This window comes from Meleagris gallopavo, chromosome 7, assembly GCF_905368555.1.
Source record: "Meleagris gallopavo chromosome 7, MGAL_WU_HG_1.1, whole genome shotgun sequence".
Classification (NCBI taxonomy): domain Eukaryota; kingdom Metazoa; phylum Chordata; class Aves; order Galliformes; family Phasianidae; genus Meleagris; species Meleagris gallopavo.
In genome coordinates, this window is record NC_139410.1 from 24,018,051 (window position 1) to 24,034,754 (window position 16,704).

Genomic DNA, 16,704 nt, shown 5'->3' on the forward strand with positions numbered 1-16,704 from the left:
CTCTGTTCAGAAACCTATGAAGGGATGTAGGAGACTACGGTACTCAGTAACCTCTCTCCCTGTTACACACTTATGCATAGTGTGAAATAATCTCTCTCCATATTCTGAAAATCAGTGTTGTGTATCAGTGTTCTTGAAATAGCATCGTCAAGCTAAAAAGAAACTCCACATAATCTACTCAAGCAGCCAGGAAAACCAGTGAGCAAAGTTATAAACTCACATACAGCAATGAAGATCAAAAGTAACCTAATCACAGTTTGACACATGCTATCATCAAACTGCAGTCACTGAGACCAGGCTGAGGAGGCAATTAGCATTTACTCCCCTCTCTAATTGGATATTTTTCATTATTGTAGCTTTCAGAAGAAACAAACGAGCACTTAGTGACACAAAGAGGTGTGAGATCAGCTCAAAACAAAATAAAAAAATTGTGGGTGTTAAATGTATGAAAAGGCATTTCATTATGAATTTGGAAATGAGACAATTCCCAGAAAAATGGCTGCTAACAGACAATTTTCATACAATAAGACGGCAATTTCCCAGAGAAATGTGAATGAGTTTTCAGTTAGAACACGTCAATTTTGAAGTGAAATATGGTGTTTAAATCTGAAAAGATATCATGACAAAACAGGTTACATTTGGGTTAAAACCAGGTCTATTCTTGAGCATTCATGAGTCTATTGTGAGAATCCAACATATGTAGGAGGTAGCACTTGCAATTTTTGCATATTTTCCATGTGTAAGTAAGCAGTTTAGAAGTGTTTTGGATGGCACCAAAGGCTGGGATCAGGTTCATAATTTCAGAACTACATAAAAACAAATACAACCAAATATTGGCATTGTCTCTCAGCTTTGTCAACAATCTCATTAGGACCTGCAATAAAGGCTTGAAGCTCCATTTTCAACATTCAGTTGTGGCAAACTGAGGTTATAACAATCCACATGAATAAGAATAAATCAGCATCTGCCTCATTTTCTTTTACAAAAGGGAATGAAACATACATACAGAACAGCTCATCTTTGACAGCTCTGTCAGATTTTCTCTTTACTTCTTTTAATAGACACATCTGCCCTCTTTAACTCTGCATTGGGAATATTTTAACATTACATAATTTTAAAGATGCTCTTATAGAAAATACTGTTATTATTCTTCAGACCTCTGAGTTCCATCAGCCTATTATCCATCCACATTTAGGAACCAAGTATTCAGTCTATGTGGTAATAAATTTCCAGGTCTCCCACTCAGTGTGGGTGCGTAGTAGTATAGGATGTGTATGGCCCTAGGACTGAATATTTCTGCTCAGGTTGTCAGTATGGCATATACAAGTCACACTGAGATGGCAGCTGGGCCACTCTGATTGTTCAGTCTGAAATTTTCTTGTTGTTTCTTAGAGCCAAAACACAACTTTATATTTAGCGTTTACAAGCAATCTCTCCTGAATTTTAAGAGATAAAGCCCAGTCTCACCCATCTGCATCTCTCTAGCTGCACAAAACATCTTGCAAACTGGCTAAGGAGAACTGAGGAGGAGAGGAAGCCTATGGTCAGTCTCTCTGAGCAGAACATAAAGGGTACTATTCTCATACAAAGCAACAGTTAGAGGAAGAAAATCAGCTCTGAAGCTGTGTTAACTTGTGCTGAAAGGCACTGCTGCCAAGCTGGCTCCCAGCTGACTTCAGCACAATATGAGGACAAGTAGCATTAAGGTCTTCATGTGACCTGGCTGAAGAAGATTTAGCATGACTTAGAAAACACAGCGACTAAGATAACTGTCAAGCACAATTAGCCTGAAGATTTCAGGATGCCAACTTTCCATATTCAGATATATCTCAAACTACAGAATGGTTCTACCACTGAAAAGTGAGAAACAATTTGTAAACAAAAAGGAATGAATAGTACTTCTTCACTTTGCTATCCTTTCTTCCTGTGGAGTCAAGCCCCTGGTGTTTTAATAGGGAAAGCTGAGAGAAAACAAAAATAAAGTACCTTCACTGATTTCCACTGGGTCTTCTGCCATTTTCTGAATAAGAAGTGTCAGTCTCCCTCCATGGAGATAAACCAAAAGAGATCCTGAATTTTCAGACAATTCGGTGGACAGGAGTAAGCCATCTTTATTCCACGTTCGAAACTGAAAACTGACTGACAACCCGTCAATTTGAGGAGTTCCAGGCAGTAACAAGTAGCTTCTACTGGAGCTGACAAAGGTGATGGGAATAATTTGTGGTTCTGAGCAGGAAAAGGTCACATTCCCCTGCAAATAATAAAAAGCAAACATTTTTAATGTCTTTAAAAAATATTATATTTGAATAAATTCATTGTATTTCTAATGGTGCTCAAGGCTGAAATGGGTATTTTTACTCAAAGTCTTGGATCTCATTAGGGTATGTATCTATTCAAGGAAAACATATATGAAAGTTTGTATTCTCACCTCAAAAAGAAAATACATACATACATACATAAAACAAAAATGTGAGCTCTTAGAAGGATTCAGACATGCTCTAAATGCTCCGTATCAGGTCCACACCTCGGTGCAGAAGGGCATATTTGCGGCAAGTCAGTTCTAGCCCAGACAGATCATCTTCATGTGGCTGTCTCTGCTCCATGTTTCCAAGAGCTTCTCATTTCAAGTTTTTTAAGTCCAAATTTAGCTATATGTCATTTGGATTTATGCTGATTTCAAGAACTGATACTGAAGTGCTAGCAAATTTTCCTGAACCTTCACATTACTGTGGGATGTGATACAAAGGTCTTGCATTGGCTCTGTACTGATGGGATTACACAGCTGTGAGTGAAGAAAGATGCAACTGAAAAAGCAAGTATTTTCAAATGCGCATAAACCATCCCAAATAGACTAGATATATTCTAAATATAAGCTAAAACATACCTGTATAATAGTACTTTTCTTTTTTTGCCCACTTACACTGATACCATAAAACCTTAAATTCAAGTCTCCCATATTCACTTGAATGTATTGCAAGGGGCCAAACATGAGGTAAGTTCGGCTATATTCCAAATATTCAATACATAACCTGCAATAGCAGTACTGGTAATGTTTTCATTCACCCAGTGTGGCACAGCGTATAAAGGACATGACACAGCCTTACGCTACTCCAAAATAACAAGAGTCTACTTAATAATAACACAGTTAAAAATGATTATTCAAAAAAAAAAAATCAAAATTCATAAGAAAATTCAAACTAGAAGTCACTTAAATACAGTATTCATAGTGGAATGAAACTGAATTTGTTAGATTTCCTGACCTATGCTAGGTCTCACTACTTACTGGGGAAATGTTGAAGAAATATTAAAATGTTACATATACAGCAATAATGGTGAAATCCAACATCACTTCAACACTAAACTTAATTGATTACCTTAGTCTTTCAACTCTGAAACAATGGTGCTACCTGCCACCACATTTACTCAAAGCAATGAGCAGAATCTGTACCAGCATATATCACCGCGGTAGTGATACGTGCTGGTAAAACACCAACTCTGCTGTTTTGTTCAGCCATTGCATATAACCCAAACAGATCATTCAAGCCATACAATAAAACCTTACCTGCATATAAAGAATATGTTCAAGGAGCTATGTCTTTTAAAGCACTTCCAGGCAAGTGTTGCAGCCAGGTTGCTTTGAACTAGCCTTTCTAAAATACTAACTGGAATCTGATAAAAGCATTTGAGTAAACAGCTTTCTCCATGGTACCACTTCTCTTCAGAGCTGGTACCTCGCTCTAACAGGATAATTATAATGAACAGCACTTGATGGATGTATAGAAGTTGTACAGTACTTGGGGAATTCCTTACTGAAATTTAAGACAGCTGATGGAACTGGTTCCCTACCGCTTTCAAATGTCTTTCTAACCTTTATTCTAAAATGGAAAATAAATAAAGTGCCAGAAAGAGACTGAGTTTATCTCTGCATGAAACAACCTTTGACAGATATATATCTATATCAATTTATGTATTCCCTGCCTTGTTAGGCAAATGCTACAGAGAAGATTTAAGAATGCAAAAGGTATCCATGGGTATATCATGTTAAAATGAGTTTTGAAATATAATCCAGAGCTTATCCAAACTTATCTGAACATTAGTCAGGGGGGAAGTAAAATGGAAATTTGCTCTCTCAGCCTTTTCTGCTACCTGCTGGGTTTTTCTGCAGAAGAGAAGCGAGAGAGGTTTTTTTGTTTGTTTGCCTTTTTCCCCTGGATTTTTTTTCTTTGTTGTTGTAGTAATTTCTGTTGCTATATTTCTACCTCCATTTTCAATCAAATTCATGATAGACAGAGAAATTACAGAAAGCAGTCAACTGCAAAGATATAAACAAATAAAGGTAACTTTCTCTAGAGCATTTTAAAGGTTTACAAATTGAAATGTGATGACAAATCTTTAGAATCTTAAGACATTTACGGTGATTCAAGTATCTCCAAACAAAGTAGTTAAAGACATTTACAGAGCTTATAAATACACAATATTGGAGATTGGAGGAAATTTTAAATGCTGAGTCTGCACTCAAGTATCTAATTCACTTCACTGGCAATGGGAGACTTTGCAGGATTGTGGAGGGAAGAATTTGCAACATTCATGCAGGATATTTGTCTCAGTTCTTTGCAGATTTTACCTACCAGCAGAACAAATTGTGACTGGACTGACTTAATGTCAATGAAAAAGAAAACTAGAGATGAAAAAACGCGTTTGCAATGCATAACAAGCTTTCAGATAATCTTAAAATAAGCCAGTAGTAAGTGTAGTTTCAACTGTTTGTAATAATATAGATTTTAAAGCAAATTATCCTTGAGGCACATGCAAGGGCCAAAATCTAAGGCCAAGTTTCCATCTGCTTTCATACCATGTTCTCAATACGTGCAACTAGTCTTAAACTCCTTCCAAAACTCAGTAACATTCTACTCATTTGCACTACACAGAAGCTTGTAGAGAGAAAGGATTTGAAAGCAAGTGTGGAGTGAACCCATGGCCCATGCTGGGACTTTCTGGAAGAACGTATGCTCTCCCTGCCATGCTAAGCCAGCAGAGACTTCAGGCACTGCAGCCCCCCGTGACTAAAAATAGATGGCACAGGTGTGATCCCATCTGCCACAAGAGTAAGCAGGTAGGAACACAAAGTCTTTGCTGTGATATTCTCTGTACGTTTGGGGAAGTCTTGCTTTGGCTTTCAGAGTGGCAGTTGGAATTTCTTTTAAAAAGGCAATTTTGTTACCCTTGCTAAAGGATTGAGATGACAACGATGTAGGTTAAAACAAAATTGGTTGGGAGTGTTGACCTGCCAGAAGGGAGAAAGGCACTACAGAGGGACCTGGATAGATGACTGAATCGATGGGTCAAGTTAATCTGTATGAATTTCAATAGGACCAAGTGTCAGGTCCTGCATTTTGGTCACAACCAACACAGGAAACCCAACAGGCTTGATGAGGAGTGGCTGGAAACCTGCCTGATAGAAAGGGACCTTGGTGTACTGATGGACAGTCAGCTGAATATGATCCAGCAGTGTGCCTTGGTTGGCCAAGAAGGTCAATGGCATCCTGGCTTTTATCAGGAATGGTGTGGTGAGCAGGACTAGGGAAGTACTCACCTCAAGTACTGTGTTCAGTTTTGGGCGCTTCAGTACAGAAAGGACATTGAGGTGCTGGAATAGGTCCAAAAAAGGGCAACAAGACTTGTGAAGGGCTTGGAGAATATGCCCTGTGAAGAGAGACTGAAGGAACTGGGGTTGTTTAGTCTGGGAAAAAGGAGGCTGAGGGATACCTTATTACATTCTTTCAATATCTGAAAGGTGCTTACAGCGAGAGCGGGGTTGGTCTCTTCTCACTGGTGACAGGATGAGGGGAAATGGCCTCAAGTTGTGCCAAGGTAAGTTTAGGTTGGATATCAGGAAAAATTTTTTACAGAAAGAGTTGTTAAGCATTGGGATAGGCTTCCCAGAGAGGTGGTTGAGTTACTATCTCTGTGTTTAAAGACAATTTGGATGTGGTGCTCAGGGACATGATTTAGAAGAAGGTTGTTAGAGTTAGGATAGTATGGTTAAGTTGCAGTTGGACTTGATGATCTTTAAGGTCCTTTCCAACCTGAGAAATTCTACGATTCTATGAAAAATAATCTTAGAGCTAAAAGCCAGCCAAAGTAGTTGGGAAAAAGAAAAATTAAAGGAACCAACTTGTATTATGGGAACTTAAATCAGTTAAACAGGCTCATTAAGAAGGGAAACATGAGAAGGGAGGCACACTCCACCAGTGGCCATCCTTTCCATTCACCAGCACTCATAGGCTGCTATCCCCAGGGTCCCCTCAGCCAGCTTGTTGGGGAAATAAGAAACAGCTGAGCTGGAACTAGATGATCTTTAAAGGTTCCTTTCAAGACATTCTATGATTCTGCTTTCCTAGGGACAGTAACATGAACATTTGAAAAAGAAACAACAGCAAATTTTCATTCACAAGTGGGACAGTTTCCAATTATAAAAACTGCTAAATTTGCCCTGAATTATATCCTTAAAGAAATTATTCCAGCAGGTCTAATCAGAAAAGTAAACAGTTCCCTCTGAACCTGCTTCTTATCAGGAACATTTTGCTTTAATTGGAAGCAGTTCTGGAACTCTCCAGGGCACATGCAAGATTTCTGGCAGACACTTGATTTTGTAACTGAACCCCATTTAACTGAAAAGTGTTCATTGGCTAGAAAATGGGATAAGAAGATTGTAATCCCTAGAGAAGATGATCAGCTATACACAGCTGCTAGGAACTCCAGCTATGATGCGGCATCTGAGAATTCCATTGTGTTCAATGTCTCCAGACTGATTAACGATTGCTCTGATAAGCAATTAAATCTTTCCAAAAGAGTTTTTACTATTCTTATATGTGAAACTATCTGAACCTATAAATTAAATTGAGATATTCACAATGTGTTTAATAGCTGTTATAACACTTACGATGGCAGTGCTACAAGAAAAGAGTGTAATCACTCCAGATTTCTGCACAAGCTGTACAGTTGCAGAGATTGTCCTTGTCTAAGTAAGCTGTTGAACAAGTGACAGCACGTTACAGCATTTTAAGAAAGAATCAGCATATCTCCTATTAAAAAGAGAATGAAAGAACACAGTTGCTAAGCGATGAGGATAATAGTGGATTACACAGAAGAAAAACCTTTGAACCATAAGCCTGACCAGAAATTGACTGGAGTCTACCCAGTGACTTCTGTGGGACTTCAATAAAACCTGTATAAGTTTAATGAACCATTTCAACTTTTTCTGGCTGAGGACTGCTACAATGGCAGGTTCTTGAAACCAGCTAATATTTAAGGTATCTTCCAAACCAAGCCATTTTATGATTCTATAAGTTTCTTATACATCTTCCTTGCTCTCGTGGAACACTAATCAAAAGTAATATGCACCGGGAAATTACTCAAATTGACAACTGAACTGAAATCCTCAACATTTAGCCTACAAAACAATGCAGACCAAGATGACAACTTGAAAAGGAAGAACAAATAAATGACTATTTCTAACCTCTCCCTCTTCCCATGGGTTGAAGCATCAAATAGGCACAAAGCTTCCTCATTAATGATTCTATGGATACTATCCAATGACAAGGATATCTAGTTTTCTGTAGAGAATTAGAACGGAAGATTTCACGTGACAGGTTAGGGAACTAAAATCCCAGCCCTGTCTGAGATATAAATGAGAATAAACTGGCAAGAATATCTCCAGGTTGGAAATTGGAAGGCTTTTTCTAGCTGTGATGAGTGAGGTTGCAGTTGAATTTGTAAAGAGAGTAATAGAAGAAAAAAGTGATTTCTGATAGTTTTAAAATGGTAAGATGAAAGACTGTCACTTATCTCTTAGTAACTGGATTCCAAGAATGGGGAATCTTGGGAAACTTTACTGTTTTTATAGTAACTACCTCAAGCAAAACTATCATGAGACATAAACAGGTTTGAAAAAGCATCTCCAATCAAGACATTGCTAAGTGAGATACCTTCAGGCTGCTGGCACGTTGATGCAAATTGTCTTCAAATGAGATGTGGTAGCACCAAGATGTATGCTGTTACTTGAGCTAGGATTTGTCCTCTGAGTGAGCAAGTTCAACTCCACCCCAGCAGAAGTGGTGAAAAGAGAAAAGCTCTTATACTGATATGGGTTTCTTTTTCTTTGATCTAAATTTCATGATGGAAACCTGACAGCTATGCTGATCTAGTTTTCTCTGAAATTAACACATTCTTGTGTTAATCATCCTTATGACAAACAACTCCCATCTTCACTGACCCTAGACACGACATTTGTCAACAAAAAGCTAACTGTCTATCATGTTGATTTTAGTTATTTACATTAAGATAATGTTCCTATGTGGAAACAACATTTAACAAAATGCAAGCTTCCAAGAAAAACCGAAACATTTTGACTGTGACAGAATCAGGGATGAGATGCGTGGTTAGGCATTTCCAGATACTCTTTAGCTCACGCATTCTCTGTCTCTTAAACTGATTAGGTTGCAGAACAATGACAAAACTAAGGAACTTACCATTGTTATGATCATAGTAACTGTACTTTGATTTTTCATTTTATGTCACAGTAGCTAAGTTTTGCTGGCAAAAGACTGGAGAAAATAAAAGCTAATTTGGAAAAATCATACACTGTTAACACAGAATGAGAAAGGAAAAGGACCATAAGTATATAGTAGGAAATGCAAACAAAATATGGGTCACTTAGTATTTTCCCTCCTTGAAATAACGAGCAGGAATGAAGCCAGGCTTTCAAAATCACCTTGCTAAAAGTGATTTAAGATGGATGTCTAAAATCAAGGAGGCAAAAATGCATAATCCAAGCCCTTTTTTTTTTTTTTTATTTCTTCCAGTTCAGGGTGAACTGATCTGCAGCTTATTTTGTTTTATCTGGAACAAAATACAGCAGCAAGAAGATTTTTTAAATTATTATTATTAAAACAGAGTCACATCTATATCAAAATAGAGAAACGCATAGAAAGCAGTTCTGATCGGATTTTTATTATTATTATTAGTTTTCTTTATTAGGCTTTCCTCTTTCAAATTTCAGTCATTTGTGTACCATATCACAGCACCAACCTAAATGGTTGGTAAGAATTGCCTAGACTTCAGGCTTCTCACTGATGGTGATCAGCTTGCACTCTTGTTTGTCTAGGCAGCCAAATGTCAGGCTGGGCCTTGCTAATTGGAATAAGACCGTAAAAAAAAAAAAAAAAAAAAAAAAGACATTTAAGCCTTGACTATTGTAAATTACACTCTTCCCCTCTCCCCCACTTTCTTTATCCCCTACTAACTCCTATGACAATAATTAGCCATCTCTCTTGCTCTCCTACAGAGACAAACTGCCTTATCACCTCCTTCCTTGTAACATCCTCCTCTGCTCAGCAGGTACTAACTGCCCTGTTCACTCACTTAAACTATGTAGATCATATAATAAATTAATCTCTGAATTGTTCCTAACCTGCAATTTGCCAAAGGCTAATGACTTTCAAAAGAGGTCTTGTTTGCTCAGAACTTTGTCATTTTTTTGCACATGCCATCTAGTCTTACAAAAAAGATATGGTAAAACTCACTGAAAGACTTGCTTTTATTGGCTTTTTCACAACTATCAAAATCCTAACACAAATTATTTTATCAAGAAAAGGAAAGTGCATTATTGCAGCTGATGATGGATTAAATATTTACAAAATCAAAGCCTTTAGAATTGTAGACAAAACCAACTGAAATAAATGGAAAAATTGTCATTTAAATACAGTTTATTTCAAGACTTTGATTGAGGCGACAATTTCTTCCAAAGCTGTTCTGTCACATCATTGAGCAACAATAAAATGGAACCTTAAAATGAATGCTATCTATATAGACTTTCTTGCTGTCCTAAAGTGCTAGTAGGTTGTGAAGGAGACTTATCTGAAGACAAAGAGAGCAGGTAGGTAGACAGAAGAAAGTGTACAAAGATATTTTTACAGGAACCAGATATTTCCAGAATCTGTTTTCATGGGCTTTATCAAAAGAACAGCAAACTTAGTTGTTCTCTTTTTAACAGATGTTAAGCACACACATCTATTAAATAATTGGATAAAACTTTTTTCTTTTTTTTAAATAAATTTGCCTTAGACTTATAGGAATTTGTGAAAAATGTCATTAAATAGTTTCATTTTTTTCTTTATCTTTCCTACAGTCCGGTTGCAGTTGAAAACTAAAGAAAGAGAAAAAAAAATGTTTTATGTATCAAATTCCTGGTTCTTCAAACTATAGTAGAGGCCTTCTTGGATTACCAGCCTGATATTCACATATAAATTAACACTCACAAGAGCACTTTGGTAAAAAGGAGATGTGTATAGACAAGCAAATTCTTCTCAAGACGAAGTTATCTCAAATCAACTTGATAAAATAGCATGTTTGGATTTTCTACAAAGGGAATGAATTATTAGTTTACATTCTCCTGTCACTAGGTATCTCTCCTAGCTCTTTGATGCTGGCAATTGGTTATTTCCCTGAGGCACTACAGTGATGCATTTACATGTCATCAGATTCCTTGCTGTGTCGAATTGTCAGTATCAGATTCAACACTGCAAGTTGACGTAGAAATTCAAGCATGTCTGAGGGCCGACAACTACTAATGTACAAATTTCCAGTACTCCTCTCAAGTCAGTGTATGGTTTAGTCTGCTAAATAAAAATACAACTCCAATTCCTATTAGGCAGAGGTAAAGGAAGAGAAAGAGGGAGAGTGCTTTCCTCAATTTCACCAAATGCATACAGTAGAATACCGACAAGATCATAATTACAACATTTCAAGACTTCATTTCCTTCCTTTAGCTAGACTGCTGTCTATTTTGGCACCATAAGCCACTGAGACAGAACATGTCTTACACCCTGGTCACAGGTCTGCATATTAGGGTAGTTTCAGTGGTACAATCTGAGTACAGATCTAAGTAGACACTGGTGTCTAAATTACTCTGCCAGAGATACTTCCCATAGGATTTAGAGCAGAGAAGGAAATAGTTACTGCTCCTTAAATTTATCTATTCTCATCTGTAAGATGTGTATGAATCTGGGGATTTCCTACAGTCCTCTGTCTACGACCAAGTGACACCAGGCACCATAGTGAGCATCGTGTTAAAAAAAAGTTCTGTACCCTCACATAACAGCAGTTGTATTGGAGCAGACCTAAAGTCCATCTTGCCTTCATAAGCATCTATAGATGGCTGTCTGAAGAATACAAAAATAGCTGATATCTCCTGCTAGTGATCTCTGAGTCTTTAACTATTTTCCACTAACTACTCCTTCAGCCAGACATAATAGAATCATAGAATGGCCTGGGTTGAAAATACATAGTTTCCATTATTTAGCAATTATTAATGGATTTACCTTCCTAAATCTTATCCAGTCTGCTCCTGAATTTATACATTCTTAGCATAGTCAAAATCCTTCAGCAAGGGCTTCAGAATCTCAGATATCAATAACTTAAGTAACCCATGGGAAACAATGTTCTGTTGCTTGTAAATGTAGCTCCCGCTCCTAACTAGTGTCCCAGGAAGAGTGGCTGCTGTACAGCTCCTCATGATGAGCATTCTGTGCTGCTTTTATGTTGAGAACCTAGACACAATTAGTAATAGGAAAGATATTTAAACTATTATTTTAGAGTATTTTCAAAGGTTTCCCAAGGATATAGCCTTACAATCATGAAAGTATTAATTACAGAAATTTGACTTCTGCAAACCACTTGCAATTTAAACCAGTAAATACTTAAAAAAATAAAAGATCCCCTGGCATTTCACCACACGCAAGAACCTAAGGGAATTTAAAAAAAATATTGTAACATGCCATTGGGGATAGAAGGAGTACCAGAGAGAATGGCCTGGCCAAATAGGACTACCGCAGAGAGAGATGAAACATGAGGCAATACAAAAAAAAAAAAAAAAAAAAAAAAAAAAAAGTAATTCTGAAGGCAAATGCCAGTCCAAAAGAGATTAATTGCCTTATTCTCTTAAGATGTTTTCTCAAGAGGATTTGTTGCAAGTCTGACAACTGCAAATGAGTTATAGAAAAGAACAGTCAGAATGATAATCATAGCCACAACCCAAGAGTACGACATAGCACAGCACTCAGTCACTGACAACCTCTAGTTTCTTACACTGACTATAAATGCTGCTGATGTGGGACTATTATTTCTATGGATGAGGAATTTCATAACAGGAAATGTATACCTCTAAAGCTGACGTATCAATCAAAAGATGTAAGCAGTAGAACAAAACAAAACCAACAAGATGCCGGTTATGAAAACTCAACAAGTTCAGCTCATAAACTGTGTCAGTGATCCCAAATGGACACAGAATGAAGCAGAGTCTGTGTGTTGAAGGCCACCTCCACTTCGGAGGCCAAAAAAATAATGTCTCTGAGCACTAAAGGCTTTCTAATCCCAATCTGTTTGGTTTGTCCTTATCTTTTGTTTGGAGACAAAGATATTTTGTGGACTAACGATACAGAACCTTCTGTGGCGATCTCCAGCTTGGGGGAAGGGATCAAAGGTTGTTGGAAAAAATGATCAAAAGCCCTTGATATATTTAATTCTATTCCTGTGCTGTTCCTTTAATTGTATTTCTATTCCAGACAGCCTTAGTATCTACAGAGACAAAAAGCTTAGAAGCTTGTAGCTCCCTATGGATACGGTCTGCTGCTTGAAAACTTCAATGAACTTGGAGCTTTCACTCCAAATTTGAAGTATTTCTGCATATAGGTGCAGAAGAAATCTGACAGACAAAAAAGTACATTTAGCAAGAACTAGATATTTTAATTTGAATAAGCAAAGGATAGGGAAGAGCAACAAGATCGGAGAGGGGTATTAATCTGTGATGGCTGGAAGTACCTGAAAATTGCTAGAAGAGATAAACAGCTGTGGTGGAAAGAATGCTGGAAGATACCAGATTTGCAGGAGATGCTTACTTATGGTAGGATTTTCAAACAAGAAGATGAGGCATTTGTGAATGCAGTAACTTTTCTGGGTACTGTGTATAAACTAAGTGGCACAGACACAGAACATAACAGCTCACAAATTTTGCAAAATGCAGTAGAGCAGCCAGTCTTAAAAACATTTTCTTTAAAACCATCACATCTGTGTAGGAAACAGAAGGATGTGTCATATCTCCTTTATTTTAACTTGACTAAAGAAGAAAGATTTCTAGACTTTCAATCTAGCATTAACTGAATTAAGTATTGTGACTTTAATTGCTTAGGGCTCTGACATGCCTAGACAGTACCCAAAAGAGAAAAAGTACACTCAAAGTTTTTCTTTTCCCCTTTACGAAAGCCTTCAGATTACCCACCTGGCAAAAAAACCAACCAGCTATTTAATGACCTAAGAAACAGGCCAAGTCTCTTTTCTCCCCTTCGAAAGTAAGCTGAAAGGCAGAGCAATTTAACGCAGTTCGTAAGATTTATACCTTAGAGTCCTGAGTCAGAACAATCAAACTTGAGTTATTAAAGAAAAGTCTCTCAAGTCTCATGCTAGGGGAGCATCCTGAGACAATCTTAACAGCCAGCAATGTGATGCAGGACTTCTTACCTATCCACGTTCTGTTTTCCGTTTCCTTGTGTATTCAGTCTAGCCCTAGGCAGGGAAAGTGAGCAAGGTAAGGATTTCTCTTGGACTTCTGGTTTGCTTTGTTGCAGCTTCAATCTGTTCATACACCTTACTACAAACCAGAAAATGTAATGAAAGCCAGAAGTACTTTTGATTCAGTATTCTCCAATTATCTAAAGGTTTGATTGCAAACATGGTGAAGGAGTAAGGATTAAGCAAAACAAAGATCTGAATTATTTAATATTTCTTAACATTGCACAAGAGCGTACTGCTTTCTGTAATTACAATATAAAAGGTAGTTTATTTTGCTTATGTTATACTTAAATAAATTTGTAACTTCGGACACTAGGTGAGAGTTCCTTGTATACCTTATCTTAGCAGCCTGGATATGACTAATTCTTTTTGCTTTAGCTCTGCTCTCTCACATTTAGAGACATTAGAAACAGGTGAATGGTTTTCAGAACTGTTAATAATATGTTGAATATAAGGGTCGGTATAAAGGAAAACAATAATTTGTCTCTATAATACCAGATGAAACAGCAGAATAAAACTTCACTTCTAGTGTACACAATAGAGATGGGGAATGGCTCAGAAAATAAGATTTTATCTGAGTTATTCAGACAAAAAACTCTGTTACCTCTCATGCCATCAGAAAGATATGTTTTCATCTTGCAGAAGAAAGTAAAAAGTTTTTCCAAACAAATTCTAATATACTTGCAAAGTCAGAGAAACTTATTAATTTAAACATGTATCTTTTAATATGTCCCACCATAGAAGTCAGAGCTAGCTGATGCTAGCATCAGTAATACTATTTTAACAAAGTAAACGTGTGACAGCTATCTAAATCTGAACTCCATTCATTCAATACAGCCAGCAGCACCAACAGCGGGAAAGTAAGAAGGAAAGTAAACAACACTGTCTCTTACCACAGTATAGATCTGAGGTTTGCGCCTTTTTGCCAGGTCAATTATATTGACTCCATTGTAATAAAGGTTCTCAATGCAGCCATGGAAGTTTTTCCTCTGAAAGGTTCCTGGTTTCCCTGGGACAGGAATGCCTCCAAAACTGAGCTTTTGGAAAGAACAAGAGCAGCATTTAGTTACCACACTGAAAGCTCCATACAGCCAATTGGGTTATTATCTCAGAGACAAATCATGTTTACAGCATCACATCTGAACACGGAGTAGAGCACATGCTGCCCAGCATGGGAATTACAGACAGCGTAGCATTACAGCTGCTCGAGAGCCGCAGAGAGCTCTCTCATTTGCAAAAGGCTTTCATGTGCCATTATGCACCACCTCATCAACCAGTCCTCCCCCAGGAACACTCAGAGTCCAACCCGCGGCCCTTCTGACCAGGAGACTGAGCAGCAAAGCACAGCAGCCAGGAAACACTGCTGGAGCAATAGGGAAATAAAATTCCCACAGTGCAATAGAAGTACCTGTGAACTGCAGTCACACCTTTCCACCCACCAAGTATTTGAACAGTTCTGGCTTCAGCCAGCGGAGGGAAGTATCACACTCATAGACTACCCCATGTACATCTTGCAAATGTTTTGCCTCAAATTTCACTGTGGTTTGGGCTTGCACACAGTATTTGAGAGTGAGCAGTATAGTGGAAAAGTACTGCAGGTTATACATTTAAACAAAAGTTAAGATTTTCTATTTTTTAAGTACTGGAATATGTTAGTATTACACAGATAACAACTAATCACTTTAGAGGAGGGCTAAAACAGAGAAAGTAAGACAAAGCTTTCAAAATCCTTGGAACACAATCCCATTATGCTCCTAAAGAACATTAAAAATAATTATTTGCACTATTTGTGAATCTATAATCGTGATCATTCATATATTGAACACAATTTGACTTCCCGCGCCAAATTGGGCATCACTCAGAATGTTGCCCTTTAACACAACACCAACTCCAAGCTAAAACTTCTGTTAAGTGTATTTCCATTTTCCAGACACACAGCTCATATCTAATTAGCTTTTTTCGCAAAATCTTCTTGGCTATGCCTCTCATTTTTTTTTCTCGTTTGTTTTTCTTTCTTTTTTTTTTTCCCCTCATTTTCCTCTTGCAGGAAGCAGCTTCATAACTGATACAATGCAAGAGAGGATTCTGCAGCCCCCACACTTCTCAGTGTTTTCAGCATGTTGGGAGCTATGCTCCAAACCTGCTGTATCGATTGCAGCACAAACAAGCAGTGCTGTGAGGCACCAAAGACACTGATGGCTGCTGGAACCTGGTCAGCCTTATTCCTCAGTTGCTACTCCTAATGCCTCAGCTCATTATTACAAAAGTAAGGGGAAATTTGGGGATTATTTTTCCTCCCACTCCATCTAGCAAGCCAGGACACATAAGCATATTAAATCTCCCTGGATAACCTTGAAAGCACTTCTTTGAAAACAAGTCCTTAATGAACTTGTGCCTCAGTTGTATTAATTGATAATTTTACAGAAATAAAGAGTGAACAGACAGCTACTTTGCATCACTTGCAAATTTGTTATTGGCATGAGGGTCTACGTGGTAGCAATGTTTTTTTTTCCAGAGAGAAACATTAGTTCTTTCTTAAAGCACCATACTTTCCTTCTTTCATGTTCTGTTCTTTCCATCTGCTGTTTAGAGACTCCACACTGGGTTTCAAAACCAGAAGAAAAATCAATATTAATTATACCAGTGCATTATAAAGAAAACTGTTTTCTTTGTGATTGGTAATAATTTTAATTACCAAACTAATGGGTTTATTACCCTCAGTAAGGCCTTTAATCCCCAAAGTGTGCTGAGATAAACTTTCATTAGAATATATTGGTGTCATGTTCAATTGAAAGACCATTTCTGTGCAAATAGAAGAAAACACCTTGTATAAAATACTGAGCACCAGGGGTCAGGACTGAGTGCCACAGAGGTCAGTGCTGACATGCTGATTTATTTCTGCTGAATATCTTCACTATGCTTCCCATTTCAGAACATCTGGAAAAATGTTCTGCCAATTACATTGGAGCCTGAGTTTTCCCTAGTTGGCATCAATCTTGCAAAAGAAAGCAAGAAATTTTATGGTTTCAGAATTAGCTGATGACTCAATTGCTTGGTCTTCCCAACTTCACCTTAAAA

At 37.6% G+C, this 16,704-nt stretch overlaps 1 protein-coding gene across 1 annotated transcript in view; it reads right to left on the reverse strand.

The window, feature by feature from the left end:
• The window catches only part of CNTNAP5 (contactin associated protein family member 5), a 244,070-nt gene that overhangs the window by 105,841 nt on the left and 121,525 nt on the right, over positions 1–16,704 (reverse strand). Inside the window, exons 7-8 of the mRNA XM_085228567.1 lie at positions 14,520–14,663; positions 1,987–2,251 (exon numbers count right to left, since the gene is read on the reverse strand). Of these exons, the coding sequence (XP_085084693.1) occupies positions 1,987–2,251; positions 14,520–14,663 (409 nt within the window). The remainder of the gene's footprint in view (positions 1–1,986; positions 2,252–14,519; positions 14,664–16,704) is intronic.